General features: G+C 46.9%; 1 protein-coding gene across 13 annotated transcripts in view; it reads right to left on the reverse strand.

Moving 5' to 3' along the window:
* LOC118379946 (STAM-binding protein-like A) overlaps positions 1-17,668 on the reverse strand; it is a 35,794-nt gene extending 18,126 nt beyond the window's left edge. For 10 of the 13 annotated variants that reach the window (XM_052460792.1, XM_052460793.1, XM_052460785.1 and 7 more), the window contains exons 1-6: positions 17,430-17,667; positions 11,030-11,253; positions 8,242-8,317; positions 5,705-5,800; positions 5,384-5,517; positions 4,598-4,821 (exon numbers count right to left, since the gene is read on the reverse strand). In XM_052460792.1, the coding sequence (XP_052316752.1) occupies positions 4,598-4,821; positions 5,384-5,517; positions 5,705-5,800; positions 8,242-8,317; positions 11,030-11,232 (733 nt within the window). In that variant the 5' untranslated portion in view covers positions 11,233-11,253; positions 17,430-17,667. Of the gene's footprint in view, positions 1-4,597; positions 4,822-5,383; positions 5,518-5,704; positions 5,801-8,241; positions 8,318-11,029; positions 11,254-17,429 lie in introns of all 13 variants that reach the window. The other 3 variants (XM_052460784.1, XM_052460783.1, XM_052460789.1) reach the window with 3 other exon arrangements.
* Positions 17,669-19,888: the final 2,220 nt, after the last annotated feature.

A 19,888-nucleotide genomic window follows, 5' to 3' on the forward strand; every position in this document is an offset into this window, starting at 1 on the left:
AATTGAAGTGGATTTAACCTGTCTCCTCCCCTTCATCTACACTGATTGAAGTGGATTTAACCTGTCTCCTCCCCTTCATCTACACTGATTGAAGTGGATTTAACCTGTCTCCTCCCCTTCATCTACACTGATTGGAGTGGATTTAACCTGTCTCCTCCCCTTCATCTACACTGATTGAAGTGGATTTAACCTGTCTCCTCCCCTTCATCTACACTGATTGAAGTGGATTTAACCTGTCTCCTCCCCTTCATCTATACTGATTGAAGTGGATTTAACCTGTCTCCTCTTCATCTACACTGATTGAAGTGGATTTAACCTGTCTCCTCCCCTTCATCTACACTGATTGAAGTGGATTTAACCTGTCTCCTCCCCTTCATCTACATGTCTCCTCCCCTTCATCTACATGTCTCCTCCCCTTCATCTACACTGATTGAAGTGGATTTAACCTGTCTCCTCCCCTTCATCTACATGTCTCCTCCCCTTCATATACATGTCTCCTCCCCTTCATCTATACTGATTGAAGTGGATTTAACCTGTCTCCTCCCCTTCATCTACACTGATTGAAGTGGATTTAACCTGTCTCCTCCCCTTCATCTACACTGATTGAAGTGGATTTAACCTGTCTCCTCCCCTTCATCTACATGTCTCCTCCCCTTCATCTACATGTCTCCTCCCCTTCATCTACATGTCTCCTCCCCTTCATCTACATGTCTCCTCCCCTTCATCTACACTGATTGAAGTGGATTTAACCTGTCTCCTCCCCTTCATCTACATGTCTCCTCCCCTTCATATACATGTCTCCTCCCCTTCATCTATACTGATTGAAGTGGATTTAACCTGTCTCCTCCCCTTCATCTACACTGATTGAAGTGGATTTAACCTGTCTCCTCCCCTTCATCTACACTGATTGAAGTGGATTTAACCTGTCTCTCCCCTTCATCTACCTCCTACACCCCTTCATCTACATGATTTCTGTCTCCTCCCCTTCATCTACATGTCTCCTCCCCTTCATCTACATGTCTCCTCCCCTTCATCTACACTGATTGAAGTGGATTTAACCTGTCTCCTCCCCTTCATCTACACTGATTGAAGTGGATTTAACCTGTCTCCTCTTCATCCCTTCATCTACATGTCTCCTCCCCTTCATCTACAGTGGTCTCCTCCCCTTCATCTACATGTCTCCTCCCCTTCATCTACACTGATTGAAGTGGATTTAACCTGTCTCCTCCCCTTCATCTACACTGATTGAAGTGGATTTAACCTGTCTCCTCCCCTTCATCTACATGTCTCCTCCCCTTCATCTACATGTCTCCTCCCCTTCATCTACATGTCTCCTCCCCTTCATCTACACTGATTGAAGTGGATTTAACCTGTCTCCTCCCCTTCATCTATACTGATTGAAGTGGATTTAACCTGTCTCCTCCCCTTCATCTACACTGATTGAAGTGGATTTAACCTGTCTCCTCCCCTTCATCTACACTGATTGAAGTGGATTTAACCTGTCTCCTCCCCTTCATCTACACTGATTGAAGTGGATTTAACCTGTCTCCTCCCCTTCATCTACACTGATTGAAGTGGATTTAACCTGTCTCCTCCCCTTCATCTACACTGATTGAAGTGGATTTAACCTGTCTCCTCCCCTTCATCTACACTGATTGAAGTGGATTTAACCTGTCTCCTCCCCTTCATCTACACTGATTGAAGTGGATTTAACCTGTCTCCTCCCCTTCATCTACACTGATTGAAGTGGATTTAACCTGTCTCCTCCCCTTCATCTACACTGATTGAAGTGGATTTAACCTGTCTCCTCCCCTTCATCTACACTGATTGAAGTGGATTTAACCCCCTTCATCTACATTGAAGTGGATTTACATGTCTCCTCCCCTTCATCCATGTCTCCTCCCCTTCATCTACACTGATTGAAGTGGATTTAACCTGTCTCCTCCCCTTCTCTACCCCCTTCATCTACACTGATTGTCTCCTCCCTTCATCTACAGTGGATTTAACCTGTCTCCTCCCCTTCATCTACACTGATTGGAGTGGATTTAACCTGTCTCCTCCCCTTCATCTACACTGATTGGAGTGGATTTAACCTGTCTCCTCCCCTTCATCTACACTGATTGAAGTGGATTTAACCTGTCTCCTCCCCTTCATCTACACTGATTGAAGTGGATTTAACCTGTCTCCTCCCCTTCATCTACACTGATTGGAGTGGATTTAACCTGTCTCCTCCCCTTCATCTACACTGATTGAAGTGGATTTAACCTGTCTCCTCCCCTTCATCTACACTGATTGAAGTGGATTTAACCTGTCTCCTCCCCTTCATCTACATGTCTCCTCCCCTTCATCTACATGTCTCCTCCCCTTCATCTACACTGATTGGAGTGGATTTAACCTGTCTCCTCCCCTTCATCTACACTGATTGGAGTGGATTTAACCTGTTTCCTCCCCTTCATCTACACTGATTGGAGTGGATTTAACCTGTCTCCTCCCCTTCATCTACACTGATTGAAGTGGATTTAACCTGTCTCCTCCCCTTCATCTACACTGATTGAAGTGGATTTAACCTGTCTCCTCCCCTCATCATCACTGATTGAAGTGGATTTAACCTGTCTCCTCCCCTTCATCTACATGTCTCCTCCCCTTCATCTACATGTCTCCTCCCCTTCATCTACATGTCTCCTCCCCTTCATCTACACTGATTGAAGTGGATTTAACCTGTCTCCTCCCCTTCATCTACACTGATTGAAGTGGATTTAACCTGTCTCCTCCCCTTCATCTACACTGATTGGAGTGGATTTAACCTGTCTCCTCCCCTTCATCTACACTGATTGGAGTGGATTTAATGTCTCCTCCCCTTCATCTACACTGATTGAAGTGGATTTAACCTGTCTCCTCCCCTTCATCTACACTGTCTCCTCCTTCATTGAAGTGGATTTAACCTGTCTCCTCCCCTTCATCTACACTGATTGAAGTGGATTTAACCTGTCTCCTCCCCTTCATCTACACTGATTGAAGTGGATTTAACCTGTCTCCTCCCCTTCATCTACACTGATTGAAGTGGATTTTAACCTGTCTCCTCCCCTTCATCTACACTGATTGAAGTGGATTTAACCTGTCTCCTCCCCTTCATCTACACTGATTGAAGTGGATTTAACCTGTCTCCTCCCCTTCATCTACACTGATTGAAGTGGATTTACCTGTCTCCTCCCCTTCATCTACACTGATTGGAGTGGATTTAACCTGTCTCCTCCCCCTTCATCTACATGTCTCCTCCCCTTCATCTACATGTCTCCTCTCCCTTCATCTACACTGATTGTCTCCTCCTTCATCTACAGTGGATTTTCCCCTTCAATTGAAGTGTCTCCTCCCCTTCATCTACACTGATTGAAGTGGATTTAACCTGTCTCCTCCCCTTCATCTACACTGATTGAAGTGGATTTAACCTGATTTCTCCTCCCCTTCATCTACACTGATTGAAGTGGATTTAACCTGTCTCCTCCCCTTCATCTGATTGAAGTGGATTTAACCTGTCTCCTCCCCTTCATCTAAGATTGGATTTAACCTGTCTCCTCCCCTTCTCTGATTGAAGTGGATTTAACCTGTCTCCTCTCCCCTTCATCTACACTGATTGAAGTGGATTTAACCTGTCTCCTCCCCTTCATCTACACTGATTGAAGTGATTTAACCTGTCTCCTCCCCTTCATCTACACTGATTGAAGTGGATTTAACCTGTCTCCTCCCCTTCATCTACACTGATTGAAGTGGATTTAACCAGTCTCCTCCCCTTCATCTACACTGATTGAAGTGGTCTCCTCCCCTTCATTTACACTGATTGAAGTGGATTTCTCCTCCCCTTCATCTACACTGATTGAAGTGGATTTAACCTGTCTCCTCCCCTTCATCTACACTGATTGGAGTGGATTTAACCTGTCTCCTCCCCTTCATCTACACTGATTGAAGTGGATTTAACCTGTCTCCTCCCCTTCATCTACACTGATTGAAGTGGATTTAACCTGTCTCCTCCCCTTCATCTACACTGATTGAAGTGGATTTAACCTGTCTCCTCCCCTTCATCTACACTGATTGAAGTGGATTTAACCTGTCTCCTCCCCTTCATCTACACTGATTGGAAGTGAATTTAACCTGTCTCCTCCCCTTCATCACTGATTGAAGTGGATTTAACCTGTCTCCTCCCCTTCATCTACACTGATTGAAGTGGATTTAACCTGTCTCCTCCCCTTCATCTACACTGATTGAAGTGGATTTAACCTGTCTCCTCCCCTTCATCTACACTGATTGAAGTGGATTTAACCTGTCTCCTCCCCTTCATCTACACTGATTGGAGTGGATTTAACCTGTCTCCTCCCCTTCATCTATACTGATTGAAGTGGATTTAACCAGTCTCCTCCCTTTATCTACACTGATTGAAGTGGATTTAACCTGTCTCCTCCCCTTCATCTATACTGATTGAAGTGGATTTAACCTGTCTCCTCAATAAGGGATCATAGATTTATACCTGGAATCACCAGATCAGTCGGTCATGGAAAAAGCAGGTGTTCCTAATGTTTTGTCCAGTCAGTGTGTGTTTACTCACTGCTGTTCCCACTAGGGCTCACAGGTTTGAGCGTCCGGTCGAAGGTGGGGAGCGGTCTGACCTGGCCGGCGCTGTCCCCCGGGCTCTGAGGGGGGGTGGGGGACACGGCCAGGGGAAGAGGGGGGCCCTGGATCCCAGGGAGGAGGGGTGCATCGGGGGGAGGGGTCCCAGGAGCATGAAACTCCTGAAGGATACGTTGCCTCTCCTTCTCCAGCTCCTGCCGTCTGATTATGGGATTATGGAGTCACATTTAGTGTCAATATTGATCAATATTTTAAAAAAAAGGTCCATTTTGATCTTCATATGAAATCCTTTCTGGGTAAGTTGCTGTACTTAACTATGATTTTTGACCAATTGAAAACAAACAAAAATAGCTACTTAGCAAAGAGCAATTTCTCAAGCTACGTCTGTCTGTGAGTGGTCTGAGTGGGGAGGGGAGAACTGGTGATGTCCCCAGGCACGCCAAAACTCCATCCCACCAAAACGGGAGGAAATTTCCATTGACCTTTTCAAACCGCTCTTCACAGTACTATTCCAACATCATAGTGCGTAAGTATATATAAAACAGGAAAATCACATTTTTGACTGCACTGGTTAAAAACAATGCCATATTCATTCAATCCAGTTTCAAATCATGAAATAGCCTATACGTTACATTTATGAATTCAATGATTCACTCATTTGTCCAATACAAATTACAATTTTTTTTAAATTGAAATTACATTTCTTAAATGCGATTGAAAAAGCGATTAAATTCAGATGATGTTTCTGTTGGCAGTGATGTACCTGATCATCTCCTCGAAGGCGCTGAACTGTTCTTGTTCCCGTTGGCGTCGCTGCAGTTCCACCACACGCTCCCGCTCTGCTTCTAGCGCCTGCTGCTTCGACTGCTGCTGCGCCAACGCTGCCTCGTCCGCTTTCTACAAACACAGTAGTGACACACACACACACACACACACACACACACACACACACACACACACACACACACACACACACACACGCATTAGCAAATCAACCAAATCTGGTGTGCAGAGGGCTCTACTGAGGGTATAAAGTTGGAAAATGGGCAGGAAGGTCTACAGAGGTGGGCAGAAGCCTTGTAACCTTTTTGATGAGATACTGTGCATGCTCCTGCTCATATATCTTGAGAAGAGCCTTCTTCAGCACCTCTGCTTGAGGGAAGGCCACCTCCTTCAGCCTCTGTTGAGACAGATGACAGCATGTCACATCACAAGAGAAACGTAGAGGTCCAAGAACCCTGTTGTTTCACAACCCTGGTCCACCAGAACCCCCCCAACGCTGGTCCTCCAGAACCAACCCTGGTCCTCCAGCGGGTCAGGGTCGGGCTGTCTGGGGGTGGGGGAGTTGGGGGAACTGGTTGACCAGGGTTGGGCTACTGGGGGACTGGAAGACCAGGGTTGGGCTACTGGGGGACTGGAGGACCAGGGTTGGGCTACTGGGGGACTGGAGGACCAGGGTTGGGCTGCTGGGGGACTGGAGGACCAGGGTTGGGCTGACCAGGGTTGGGGGACTGGAAGACCAGGGTTGGGCTGGGGGACTGGAGGACCAGGGTTGGGCTGCTGGGGGACTGGAGGACCAGGGTGGGGGACTGGAGGGCTGGGGGACTGGAGGACCAGGGTTGGGCTGCTGGGGGACTGGAGGACCAGGGTTGGGCTGCTGGGGGACTGGAGGACCAGGGTTGGGCTGCTGGGGGACTGGAGGACCAGGGTTGGGCTGGGCTGGGGGACTGGAGGACCAGGGTTGGGCTGGGGGACTGGGGACCAGGGTTGGAGGCTGGGGGACTGGAGGACCAGGGTTGGGCTGCTGGGGACTGGAGGACCAGGGTTGGGCTGCTGGGGGACTGGAGGACCAGGGTTGGGCTGCTGGGGGACTGGAGGACCAGGGTTGGGCTGCTGGGGGACTGGAGGACCAGGGTTGGGCTGCTGGGGACTGGAGGACCAGGGTTGGGCTGCTGGGGACTGGAGGACCAGGGTTGGGCTGCTGGGGGACTGGAGGACCAGGGTTGGGCTGGGGGACTGGAGGACCAGGGTTGGGCTGCTGGGGGACTGGAGGACCAGGGTTGGGCTGCTGGGGGACTGGAGGACCAGGGTTGGGCTGCTGGGGGACTGGAGGACCAGGGCTGGGCTGCTGGGGGACTGGAGGACCAGGGCTGGGCTGCTGGGGGCTGCTGCTGGGGGACTGGAGGACCAGGGCTGGGCTGCTGGGGGACTGGAGGACCAGGGCTGGGCTGCTGGGGGACTGGAGGACCAGGGCTGGGCTGCTGGGGACTGGAGGACCAGGGCTGCTGGGGGACTGACCAGGGGGGACTGGAGGACCAGGGTTGGGCTGCTGGGCTGGGGGACTGGAGGACCAGGGTTGGGCTGCTGGGGACTGGAGGACCAGGGTTGGGCTGCTGGGGACTGGAGGACCAGGGTTGGGCTGCTGGGGGACTGGAGGACCAGGGTTGGGCTGCTGGGGGACTGGAGGACCAGGGTTGGGCTGCTGGGGACTGGGGACCACTGGGGGACTGGAGGACCAGGGTGGGCTGCTGGGGGACTGGAGGACCAGGGTTGGGCTGGGGGACTGGAGGACCAGGGTTGGGCTGCTGGGGGACTGGAGGACCAGGGTTGGGCTGCTGGGGGACTGGAGGACCAGGGTTGGGCTGACTGGGGGACTGGAGGACCAGGGGTTGGGCTGCTGGGGGACTGGAGGACCAGGGTTGGGTGCTGGGCTGGAGGACCAGGGTTGGGCTGGGGGACTGGAGGACCAGGGTTGGGCTGCTGGGGGACTGGAGGACCAGGGTTGGGCTGCTGGGGGACTGGAGGACCAGGGTTGGGCTGCTGGGGGACTGGAGGACCAGGGGGCTGCTGGGGGACTGGAGGACCAGGGTTGGGCTGCTGGGGACTGGAGGACCAGGGTTGGGCTGCTGGGGGACTGGAGGACCAGGGTTGGGCTGCTGGGGGACTGGAGGACCAGGGTTGGGCTGCTGGGGACTGGAGGACCACTGGGGGACTGGAGGACCAGGGTTGGGCTGCTGGGGGACTGGAGGACCAGGGGTTGGGCTGCTGGGGGACTGGAGGACCAGGGTTGGGCTGCTGGGGGACTGGAGGACCAGGGTTGGGCTGCTGGGGACTGGAGGACCAGGGTTGGGCTGCTGGGGACTGGAGGACCAGGGGGACTGGGGGACTGGAGGACCAGGGTTGGGCTGCTGGGGGACTGGAGGACCAGGGTGGGGGACTGGGCTGCTGGGGGACTGGAGGACCAGGGTTGGGCTGCTGGGGGACTGGAGGACCAGGGTTGGGCTGCTGGGGGACTGGAGGACCAGGGTTGGGCTGCTGGGGGACTGGAGGACCAGGGTTGGGCTGCTGGGGGACTGGAGGACCAGGGTTGGGCTGCTGGGGGACTGGAGGACCAGGGTTGGGCTGCTGGGGGACTGGAGGACCAGGGTTGGGCTGCTGGGGGACTGGAGGACCAGGGTTGGGCTGCTGGGGGACTGGAGGACCAGGGTTGGGCTGCTGGGGGACTGGAGGACCAGGGTTGGGCTGCTGGGGGACTGGAGGACCAGGGTTGGGCTGCTGGGGGACTGGAGGACCAGGGTTGGGCTGCTGGGGGACTGGAGCGTGAAACAGTTAGAATGGTACCTTCAAGGTGTCCTTCTTCTCTGGAATGTTGGCTGTTTTGTAATCTCTATGTTTAGGAAGCTTCTCAATGAAGAGCCTGAATAGAAGAATGATGATAAACAGAAACACATCTTCATGACATTGCAAAAATCTGAAACTTTTTGTCTAAAAATGATGCAGAAAAACGAAGCCATGCTTTTGTCACTTCTAGGTTAAGACTACTGCAATGCTCTACTTTCTGGCTACCCGGATAAAGCACTAAATAAACTTCAGTTAGTGCTAAATACGGCTGCTAGAATCTCTACTAGAACCAAAAATGTGATCATATTACTCCAGTGATAGTCTCCCTACACTGCCTTCCTGTTAAGGCAAGGGCTGATTTCAAGGTTTTACTGCTAAGCATTACATGGACTTGCTCCTACCCATCTCTCTGATTTGGTCCTGTCGTACATACCTACACGTACACTACGGTCACAAGAAGCAGGCCTGCTTACTGTCCCTAGAATGTCTAAGCAAACAGCTGGAGGCAGGGATTTGGATACTCCTATACAGCTCCATTTTTATGGAATGGTCTGCCTACCCATGTGAGATACGCAGACTCTTTAAGTCTTTACTGAAGACTCATCTCTTCAGTTAGTCATATGATTGAGTGTAGTCTGGCTTACTGGTGCTCTTCCATGCCGTCCCTCGGAGGGGTGTCACGTGAGTGGGTTGAGTCACTGACGTGACCTTCCTGTCTGGTTTTGCAGGAGATCTTTGTGGGCTATACTCAGCCTTGTCTCAGGGAAGAAGGATGGCGGTCTGTTGATATCCCTCTAGTGGTGTGGAGATCTTTGTGGGCTATACTCGGCCTTGTCTCAGGATGGTAAGTTGGTGGTTGAAGATATCCCTTCTAGTGGTGTGGGGGCTGTGCTTTGGCAAAGTGGGTGGGGTTATATCCTGCTTGGATGGCCCTGTCTGGGGGTATCACCGAACAAGGCCACAGTGTCCCCCGACCCCTTGTCTCAGTCTCCAGTATCTATGCTGCAATAGTCTGTGCCGGGGGGCTTGGGTCAGTATGTCCTATCTGGAGTATTTCTCCTGTCCTGTCTGGAGTATTTCTCCTGTCCTGTCTAGAGTATTTCTCCTGTCCTGTCTAGAGTATTTCTCCTGTCCTGTCTAGAGTATTTCTCCTGTCCTGTCTAGAGTATTTCTCCTGTCCTGTCTAGAGTATTTCTCCTGTCCTGTCTAGAGTATTTCTCCTGTCCTGTCTAGAGTATTTCTCCTGTCCTGTCTAGAGTATTTCTGTCCTGTCTGTCCTGTCTGTCTAGAGTATTTCTCCTGTCCTGTCTGGAGTATTTCTCCTGTCCTGTCTGGAGTATTTCTCCTGTCCTGTCTAGAGTATTTCTCCTGTCCTGTCTAGAGTATTTCTCCTGTCCTGTCTAGAGTATTTCTCCTGTCCTGTCTAGAGTATTTCTCCTGTCCTGTCTGGAGTATTTCTCCTGTCCTGTCTGGAGTATTTCTCCTGTCCTATCTGGTGTATTTCTCCTGTCCTATCTGGTGTATTTCTCCTGTCCTATCTGGTGTATTTCTCCTGTCCTATCTGGTGTATTTCTCCTGTCCTATCTGGTGTATTTCTCCTGTCCTATCTGGTGTATTTCTCCTGTCCTATCTGGTGTATTTCTCCTGTCCTATCTGGTGTATTTCTCCTGTCCTATCTGGAGTATTTCTCCTGTCCTATCTGGAGTATTTCTCCTGTCCTATCTGGTGTATTTCTCCTGTCCTGTCTGGTGTATTTCTCCTGTCCTGTCTAGAGTATTTCTCCTGTCCTGTCTAGAGTATTTCTCCTGTCCTGTCTAGAGTATTTCTCCTGTCCTGTCTAGAGTATTTCTCCTGTCCTGTCTAGAGTATTTCTCCTGTCCTGTCTAGAGTATTTCTCCTGTCCTGTCTAGAGTATTTCTCCTGTCCTGTCTAGAGTATTTCTCCTGTCCTGTCTGGAGTATTTCTCCTGTCCTGTCTAGAGTATTTCTCCTGTCCTATCTGGAGTATTTCTCCTGTCCTATCTGGAGTATTTCTCCTGTCCTATCTGGAGTATTTCTCCTGTCCTATCTGGTGTATTTCTCCTGTCCTGTCTAGAGTATTTCTCCTGTCCTGTCTGGAGTACTTCTCCTGTCCTGTCTAGAGTATTTGTCCTGTCCTGGAGTTTGAGGTTTTAGGCTGGGTTTCTGTACAGCACTTTGTGACATCTGCTGATGTAAACAGGGCTTTATAAAAACATTTGATTGATTGATTCATATTCCTGACTTGATGAGGCCCACACTTCCCAGGACACGAGCTGTGTGTTTCAGATGAGGCCCACACTTCCCAGGACACCTGCTGTGTGTTTCAGATGAAGCCCACGCTTCCCATTCATTTGAGACTCAGGAATTTTATCTGGATCTAAGCTCTACAGCTCATCTCAACATGATAGTCTATTGGGTTGCAGACAATATGGTACATTGTCCACACTACTACCATAAACACATGTTAGATGCCTGGCAACACACTGACACTTTATCCATCTTGGGTTCTCCGTCTTGTGACACGACGGTCTTCTTCGTGGTCCTTCTGTGGCTCAGTTGGTAGAGCATGGCGCTTGTAACGCCAGGGTAGTGGGTTCGATTCCCGGGACCACCCATACGTAGAATGTATGCACACATGACTGTAAGTCGCTTTGGATAAAAGCGTCCGCTAAATGGCATATATTATTATTATTATTATTATATTATTCTTGACAACACCTTCATCACCTAGAAATGTAATGGAGCCTAGTTTCACCAACGTAACTTACGTGATGTACTTGTTGTAGAGTAGGAAGGCGTGCTCGGCGTTGCCCTCCTCGGTGTAGGTGTTGGCCATACGAATCATCTCCACGCCTGACCTGAAGTACCTCCGGGGAGGAACGTCCTCGTTCACGTCCACAGAGCTGCCCTTCTTGGTCAGGGCACGGACACGGTCCTCAGGGGGCAGGCTGACATCAGTGTGGTCTGCCATCAGGACCTTCCTCCTACACACCTGACAGGAAATCAAACCTTTGTTAGTCCGCTTCAGAAATTGCATGCTACACACACACACACACACACACACACACAAAAATACCAGCTGAACATCAGCACGGCTCGCTGGGGCTCCATCCATCTCCCCTACACACCTGACAGGGACTTAATCAATTAATCAAAAGTATTGATTAAACTCTGGTTTACATCAGCACTCGTCACAGAGGGGAGCGTTCCACAGCTAAGGGCGAGGCAACAACCAATGGCTGCGTGCCATGTCACCGACTGTGTCAGACTGACAGATTGCTATAACATGTGATTTGGTCAAATGTTACTTAAAATAGCTATCCAGTTGTTGTAAGATCTGCTAGGTGTCAGCAACGTCTAATCAGATGAACCAAAGGCCGCGTTTTCACAGGAGAGACTTAGTTCTTCACTGACTAATGAAACTTTAAAATGTGTTTCTGTTAAATCACTTTGGATGTGTTTACACAGGAGAGACTTAGTTCTTCACTGACTAATTAAACTTTAAAATGTGTTTCTGTTAAATCACTTTGGATGTGTTTACACAGGCAGACAAATTCTGATATTTTTTCCCACTAATTGGTATTTTTAATCAATCACAGATCCACCCACATCAGATCCACCCACATCAGATCCACCCACATCAGATCCACCCACATCAGACCCACCCACATCAGATCCACCCACATCAGACCCACCCACATCAGATCCACCCACATCAGATCCACCCACATCAGATCCACCCACATCAGATCCACCCACATCAGATCCACCCACATCAGATCCACCCACATCAGATCCACCCACATCAGATCCACCCACATCAGATCCACCCACATCAGATCCACCCACATCAGATCCACCCACATCAGATCCACCCACATCAGATCCACCCACATCAGATCCACCCACATCAGATCCACCCACATCAGATCCACCCACATCAGATCCACCCACATCAGATCCACCCACATCAGATCTTGTTCAGTGCTGATCTGAATGGTCAAAAGACGAATAAGTGAAAAAAGTTCAGAATCGGGCTGCCTGTGTAAACACATCCAACGTGATTTTACAGTAACACATTTTAAGCTTTCATTAGTCAGTGTAGTTAGTCTCTCCTGGTCACAACATGGCATGATGACGACCCGGGAGAGGCTACACGGACACTCCCGGTGCCCAAATTGATGACGTGAGTCGCGCGGAGACGAATGGATTGAGTTCAGTCCTGATGAGCCCTTCAAAGCTAGCTAATGTATGCTGGCTAGCTGGCAGCCACAGCAGAACGGGGTTACTTCAAACTTGGAAAAGCAAGTGATGTTTATTTCGATGGGCGAGGGAGAAGTTACTTGTAGTACAGGTCACCAGCTGTATATTTAGAGTAGAACAGCAGCCTAAGAGTTGTTCTATGCTACTTGATTATATTTAGAGTAGAACAGCAGCCTAAGACCATATCACCTCCACCCTTCCTGACACCATAGACCCAATCCAATTTGCTTACCGCCCAAATAGGTCCACAGACGATGCAATCTCAACCACACTGCACACTGCCCTAACCCACCTGGACAAGAAGAATACCTATGTGAGAATGCTGTTCATCGACTACAGCTCAGCATTTAACACCATAGTACCCTCCAAACTCGTCATCAAGCTGGGTCTCGACCCCGGCCTGTGCAACTGGGTACGGGACTTCCTGACGGGCCGCCCCCAGGTGGTGAGGGTCGGTAACAACATCTCCAACCCGCTGATCCTCAACACTGGGGCCCCACAAGGGTGCGTTCTGAGCCCTCTCCTATACTCCCTGTTCACCCACGACTGCGTGGCCACGCACGCCTCCAACTCAATCATCAAGTTTGCGGACGACACAACAGTGGTAGGCTTGATTATACCAACAACGACGAGACAGCCTACAGGGAGGAGGTGAGGGCCCTGAGTGTGGTGTCAGGAAAATAACCTCACACTCAATGTCAACAAAACTAAGGAGATGATTGTGGACTTCAGGAAACAGCAGAGGGAACACCCCTCTATCGACATCGATGGGACAGTAGTGGAGAGGGTAGCAAGTTAAGTTCCTCGGCATACACATCACAGACAAACTGAATTGGTCCACTCACACTGACAGCGTCGTGAAGAAGGCGCAGCAGCGCCTATTCAACCTCAGGAGGCTGAAGAAATTCGGCTTGTCACCAAAAGCACTCACAAACTTCTACAGATGCACAATCGAGAGCATCCTGGCGGGCTGTATCACCGCCTGGTACGGCAACTGCTCCGCCCACAACCGTAAGGCTCTCCAGAGGGTAGTGAGGTCTGCACAACGCATCACCGGGGGCAAACTACCTGCCCTCCAGGACACCTACACCACCCGATGTCACAGGAAGGCCAAAAAGATCATCAAGGACAACAACCACCCGAGCCACTGCCTGTTCACCCCGCTATCATCCAGAAGGCGAGGTCAGTACAGGTGCATCAAAGCTGGGACCGAGAGACTGATAATATTTAGAGTAGAACAGCAGCCTAAGAGTTGTTCCATCCTACTTGATTAGAGAAGAACAGCAGCCTAAGAGTTGTTCCATTCTACTTGATTAGAGAAGAACAGCAGTTCCATCCTACTTGATTAGAGAAGAACAGCAGTTCCATCCTACTTGATTAGAGTAGAACAGCAGCCTAAGAGTTGTTCCATCCTACTTGATTAGAGAAGAACAGCAGTTCCATCCTACTTGATTAGAGTAGAACAGCAGCCTAAGAGTTGTTCCATCCTACTTGATTAGAGAAGAACAGCAGTTCCATCCTACTTGATTAGAGAAGAACAGCAGTTCCATCCTACTTGATTAGAGTAGAACAGCAGCCTAAGAGTTGTTCCATCCTACTTGATTAGAGAAGAACAGCAGTTCCATCCTACTTGATTAGAGAAGAACAGCAGTTCCATCCTACTTGATTAGAGTAGAACAGCAGCCCAGGAGTTGCTTGATGTCATTTCAGCCACACACCATCTCAGATTGTTTTGAAATGCTTTCAGTAGTTAGATTGGCATTCCTGATAAAATTACATTTAAACAAAATAATGTGTCTCAAATTGGCCATTTTAATTGATTGGATTCAGATATTCAATAAATATAGTACGAAACTTCTTCCTACCAAAAACAACTTGTAAACGCCACCCACAGACCACCCGCACCCCAACCATCAGTATAGAGTAGGAGTTCTCTTTGTTTGACAAGTAGTATGAAGCTGTGGCTTCCCTGTGAAAATGGCGATGTTCTTCCCAGTGAAGACAAATTAGCCATTGAAGTCGCTTGTATTATCTACCATGCAGTAGTGTGACAGTAGCAGGTTGACCACTAGATGCCGCTGTTCCTACTACACTCTTATCCGTTTTGCTGGTCTCTTGTGTTTATTAAATAGATGACTTTTGTTTATCAACTTGTGTCAGAAAACCAGTAGATTTGTCTCATTATGAAAATAGTGTGGTCATCCTCACAATTCAAGCCTGTCCTCCATGAAAGCAAATCTCGATTGTTTTAATGCCTAAGTTAGGAAACAGGCCCTTTGTGTCTCAACCTTTAATGCCTAATCTTGACCAGGAAATGTGTCTCAACCTGTAATGCCATTTTAATCTGTGACCAGGAAACAGGCCCATTGTGTGTCTCAACCTTTAATGCCTAATCTGTGACCAGGAAACAGGCCCTTTGTGTGTCTCAACCTTTAATGCCTAATCTGTGACCAGGAAACGGGCCCTTTGTGTGTCTCAACCTGTAATGCCTAATCTGTGACCAGGAAACAGGCCCTTTGTGTGTCAACCTTTAATGCCTAATCTGTGACCAGGAAACAGGCCCTTTGTGTGTCTCAACCTGTAATGCCTAATCTGTGACCAGGAAACAGGCCCTTTGTGTGTCTCAACCTGTAATGCCTAATCTGTGACCAGGAAACAGGCCCTTTGTGTGTCTCAACCTTTAATGCCTAATCTGTGACCAGGAAACAGGCCCTTTGTGTGTCTCAACCTTTAATGCCTAATCTGTGACCAGGAAACGGGCCCTTTGTGTGTCTCAACCTTTAATGCCTAATCTGTGACCAGGAAACAGGCCCTTTGTGTGTCTCAACCTTTAATGCCTAATCTGTGACCAGGAAACAGGCCCTTTGTGTGTCTCAACCTTTAATGCCTAATCTGTGACCAGGAAACAGGCCCTTTGTGTGTCTCAACCTGTAATGCCTAATCTGTGACCAGGAAACAGGCCCTTTGTGTGTCTCAACCTTTAATGCCTAATCTGTGACCAGGAAACGGGCCATTTGTGTGTTGTATATTCCCTTTAAGAGCTGAATTACTGTTAGACCTTTCCTGGTGACCAAGTACACCAATAGTTTACAGCAGTTTCAATGGTAAAAGTCCCAAACACACACTGTATTGTGTTTTTCAGTGTTGTTTGATTGAAATGGTAAAGGTCACTAAATCACACTACATATAGAGCTTATTCCTCATCCTTTTATTGACCAACACAAGACTGCTATGCAATTCTTTTTTCTTCTTTTTTTTTTTTAAAAGTTGTCACCACATTTAAGTTGCTTGCCATCAACGTTTTGGGCTTGTAGGAAAAGTCTTTATAATAGAATTGCATAGGGATTGCCCTCTGAGAGCAGCATCGTGTTGGACTACTCAAGGAGAGTCAGGTTGAAGCAGTAGGTTGCTAAGAGAACGACAAACAATTGATTTAACGGACGACTGACTTGAACTGAGGATGGCCGCACAATTTTTTTCAAAGTTGTAAAGGAAATGTTGTGATCTATTTAATAAAACACCCCAAAAAAGTCTGGAAATCCAGATGTTTTCAAGAGACCCTCCACAACCTGCACCACTCATCCAGGGAGGACAGGAAGTACCAGTGGTATCAATGACCAAGTTCATCTAGACTCTAACCTCAGCGGTGATGCACGTGAAGCAGTGGCCTCACTGAGAAATGGCCTGAAGATCTGGTCACAGTGTACACTACACTGGTCAGGCATGGTCTGGAATACGGTGGAGTGATGTTGGTTGGATGCAACAAAAAGCAGCAGCCACAACTTAACATGGTGCAGAGGGGCACATCTCCAGAGGGGGAGCCACAGCTCCCGTCACTGCAGAACAATTCTACACATTTTGCTATGAGGCTGAGAGAACAATGTGCCGTTCTATAGCAAATTCCCTTCAATTCTACACATTTTGCCTGCTAATACCATACAAGTGACTCAAACATCATAACAAAATCAATGGGGGCCCCACGCCATGACAAAAATACTCCAGAATGTATAATTTGTTTTATTGTATATTCTCACCTGACTGTCTAGCTTTGATTTAGGTGTTTGTTAGTTATCAAAGATTATATTATTGAAAACAATGTCTACACTGTATTTCTGATCAATTTGATGTTATTTTAAAGGACATCGTTTTTTTTTTTTTTTATAAACAAGGACATTTCTCAGTGACCCCAAACTTTTGAACGGTAGTGTACATAGGTCCACTATCTTTTCTACATACTTTAGGTCCATCCATAAAAGTAATATATATATATACACATTCTTTTTGGACGTAGGTGGCCCGAAAACAAACACTTAGGCGGCCACCAAAGACATTTCTATGCAGAAAAAAAACCTTCAGATATCTAAATATATGTTTCAGCCTTATATGGACAATCATTAAAATATGTGACCGACCGGCTCAAATCGGTCTGAAGCAGCGAAATGTTGTTTCTTACATTTGATTAAAGTAGAGACTAAACTCTACCTGTGCGACCCACGGACAATAGGCGTGGCCATAAAGCCTCTCCCTGATAACACACATTGTTATAAAGTTTCCACAATTAAGTTATGTATATTAAGTATTTTGTGCATAAACATTTGTGTTTTTTCCCCAGAATGTTGGACTATCGAGCCAACAGAAAGAAAATTAATCTGTAGCTGGCCAACTTCTCAATCCATATCATATGTTTGGGAGGCTAGCTAGCTAGCCATGACCGATTTGAAGTGAACCTGTATGGGCAACTAGCTAGCTAGCCAGCCATGACCGAGGTGAAGTTACCCGGACATTTGATGTATGCCAGACGGACATGTTTCACCATCATCCATAATGAAAAACATTAATTGCAGGGTCAAGATTGATGTGCCAGCAGTTATAACACTAGCTAGTAGCTTAGCAAAACTAACTTACGTTCGATTCTTTTCAAATTCCCTCCTGGTTGAGCGAGGAAATATGTAGGTTTCACCAACAAATGCGTATCAAAGGATATATCATTCAATTCAGGAACTATTTCTCGTTGTCTTTATCAAGTAAATCTTCAGTTAAGTAAATAATTAGCTAGCAAGGTGGCTAATTGTTACAACCGTCTACTTCCGCATCTCCACCAGCGTCTCGTCAGCAACACAAATGTTTTACTTCCGGGTCATGGAATTTCGGCAAAATAAAAGTGCTCTACGTAACGGAAGAAAGGTGTTGTTGTCTGTATTTATTGATGATATATTACGTTGATTGTCTAAGCATTAACATTGATGTGATGGTATTAATTAAAAGTAATTTTGATCGAAATGTGCAAATTGTCCAAACATTAAGGCAGACGGATTATTTTAAATATGCTATTGGACAATAAACAGATATGGCTTATTAACCTATACGGTCAAAATAATGATGATCCAAGCTTCTAAAATATATATAAGAATCTATCAACTCTACAAGCAACACTAGACTCTATTATTATGGTGGGAGATTTTAATACGGTCTTAAGTACCTCTATGGACCTGAAAGGAAATCACAACAAACTATCACCCTCAGGCACCTAAGGAAATCATGAATGTCATGGATATATTGGAATTAGAGGATATATGGAGACTTAAAAACTTGAAAGACTTGAAAGAGGACGTAAAGTACTTTAAGAATATGTTTTCGTTTCAGTCTCCGCCATCTCCACTAACCAAAGATAATTGTATGGATTTTTCCTAATAATAATGTAAAATTAACATCTGTACAGAAAGACTCATGTGAAGGCCAAATTTCAGAGGAGGAACTTATTGATGCAATTAAAGATTTTATGTCTGGGAAAACTCCAGGGCTGGATGGCATACCTTTTTTTGATATGCTCAGAGGACCACTCCTATATAAACAGTAGATTATCAGACACGCAACAAGGTCTGATAACATTATTACTGTAACAGGACCCAAGTGGTATACAGTAGGGCAAAACAAGTATTTAGTCAGCCACCAATTGTGCAAGTTCTCCCACTTAAAAAGATGAGAGAGGCCTGTACTTTTCATCATAGGTACACTTCAACTGGTCCTTCTGTAGCTCAGTTGGTAGAGCATGGCGCTTGTAACGCCAGGGTAGTGGGTTCGATCCCCGGGACCACCCATACGTAGAATGTATGCACACATGACTGTAAGTCGCTTTGGATAAAAGCGTCTGCTAAATGGCATATATTATTATTATATATTAGACAAAATGAGAAAAAAATATCCAGAAAATCACATTGTAGGATTTTCTATGAATTTATTTGCAAATTATGGTGGAAAATAAGTATTTGGTCAATAACAAAAGTTTATCTCAATACTTTGTTATATAACCTTTGTTGGCAATGACAGAGGTCAAACGTTTTCTGTAAGTCTTCACAAGGTTTTCACTCACTTTTGCTGGTATTTTGGCCCATTCCTCCATGCAGATCTCCTCCAGAGCAGTGATGTTTTGGGGATGTTGCTGGGCAACACAGACTTTCAACTCCCTCCAAAGATTTTCTATGGGGTTGAGATCTGGAGACTGGCTAGGCCACTCCAGGACCTTGAAATGCTTCTTACGAAGCCACTCCTTCGTTGCCCGGGCGGTGTGTTTGGGATCATTGTCATGCTGAAAGACCCAGCCACGTTTCATCTTCAATGCCCTTGATGATGGAAGGAGATTTTCACTCAAAATCTCACGATACATGGCCCCATTCATTCTTTCCTTTACATCAGGGGTGTCAAAGTCAAATGGACGGAGGGCCAAATAAAAAATTTAGCTACAAGCCGAGGGCCGGACTGTTCGAATGTTCATTGAAAAATTTTTAAATGACGCATATAGTCTAGTGAACCTAATTGAACCTACTGAAAACCTAACAAATATATTCCAATATGATCAGATAAATAAAGCAATATTTTCTTATGGCTCTGTCAGTAATCTTTAATTTTCAACAGACACAAAAGACAAATTTCCTTTATATAAAAATCCCCATAACATGAACATTAAATGAAAGAAACCGGTATTCAAGGCACCATCAGTAGCCTATATTTTCTATTTTAGCAAAAGTGGGCTAAATTTACTTCAAAGAAAAAAACAATAATAGCAATTTTCTATCATCCACTCAACTGAAATATTTTTAAAATATAATTGGATTGAAATACAATAAAATAAAGTGCAAAAATCTATTAATCAAAAACAACACTTTGTTTAAGGAGAAGTAACATGCAGTGAAAACAAATATTAAACTTTAACTTTTAAACTTGAACTGAGTAAAAACTCTAAATATGTGATTGCACAGTAATGTTCACTTGTTTGAGGTTGAGGGTGATACTTGGTGGTGTCCCATCTTTTCCACAAGTTCATCAATGTTCGGGGTAAGGCTCTGAGCTGAGGAAATCCTCAGAAT

The sequence above is a fragment of the Oncorhynchus keta genome, chromosome 14 (assembly GCF_023373465.1).
Source record: "Oncorhynchus keta strain PuntledgeMale-10-30-2019 chromosome 14, Oket_V2, whole genome shotgun sequence".
NCBI lineage: Eukaryota > Metazoa > Chordata > Actinopteri > Salmoniformes > Salmonidae > Oncorhynchus > Oncorhynchus keta.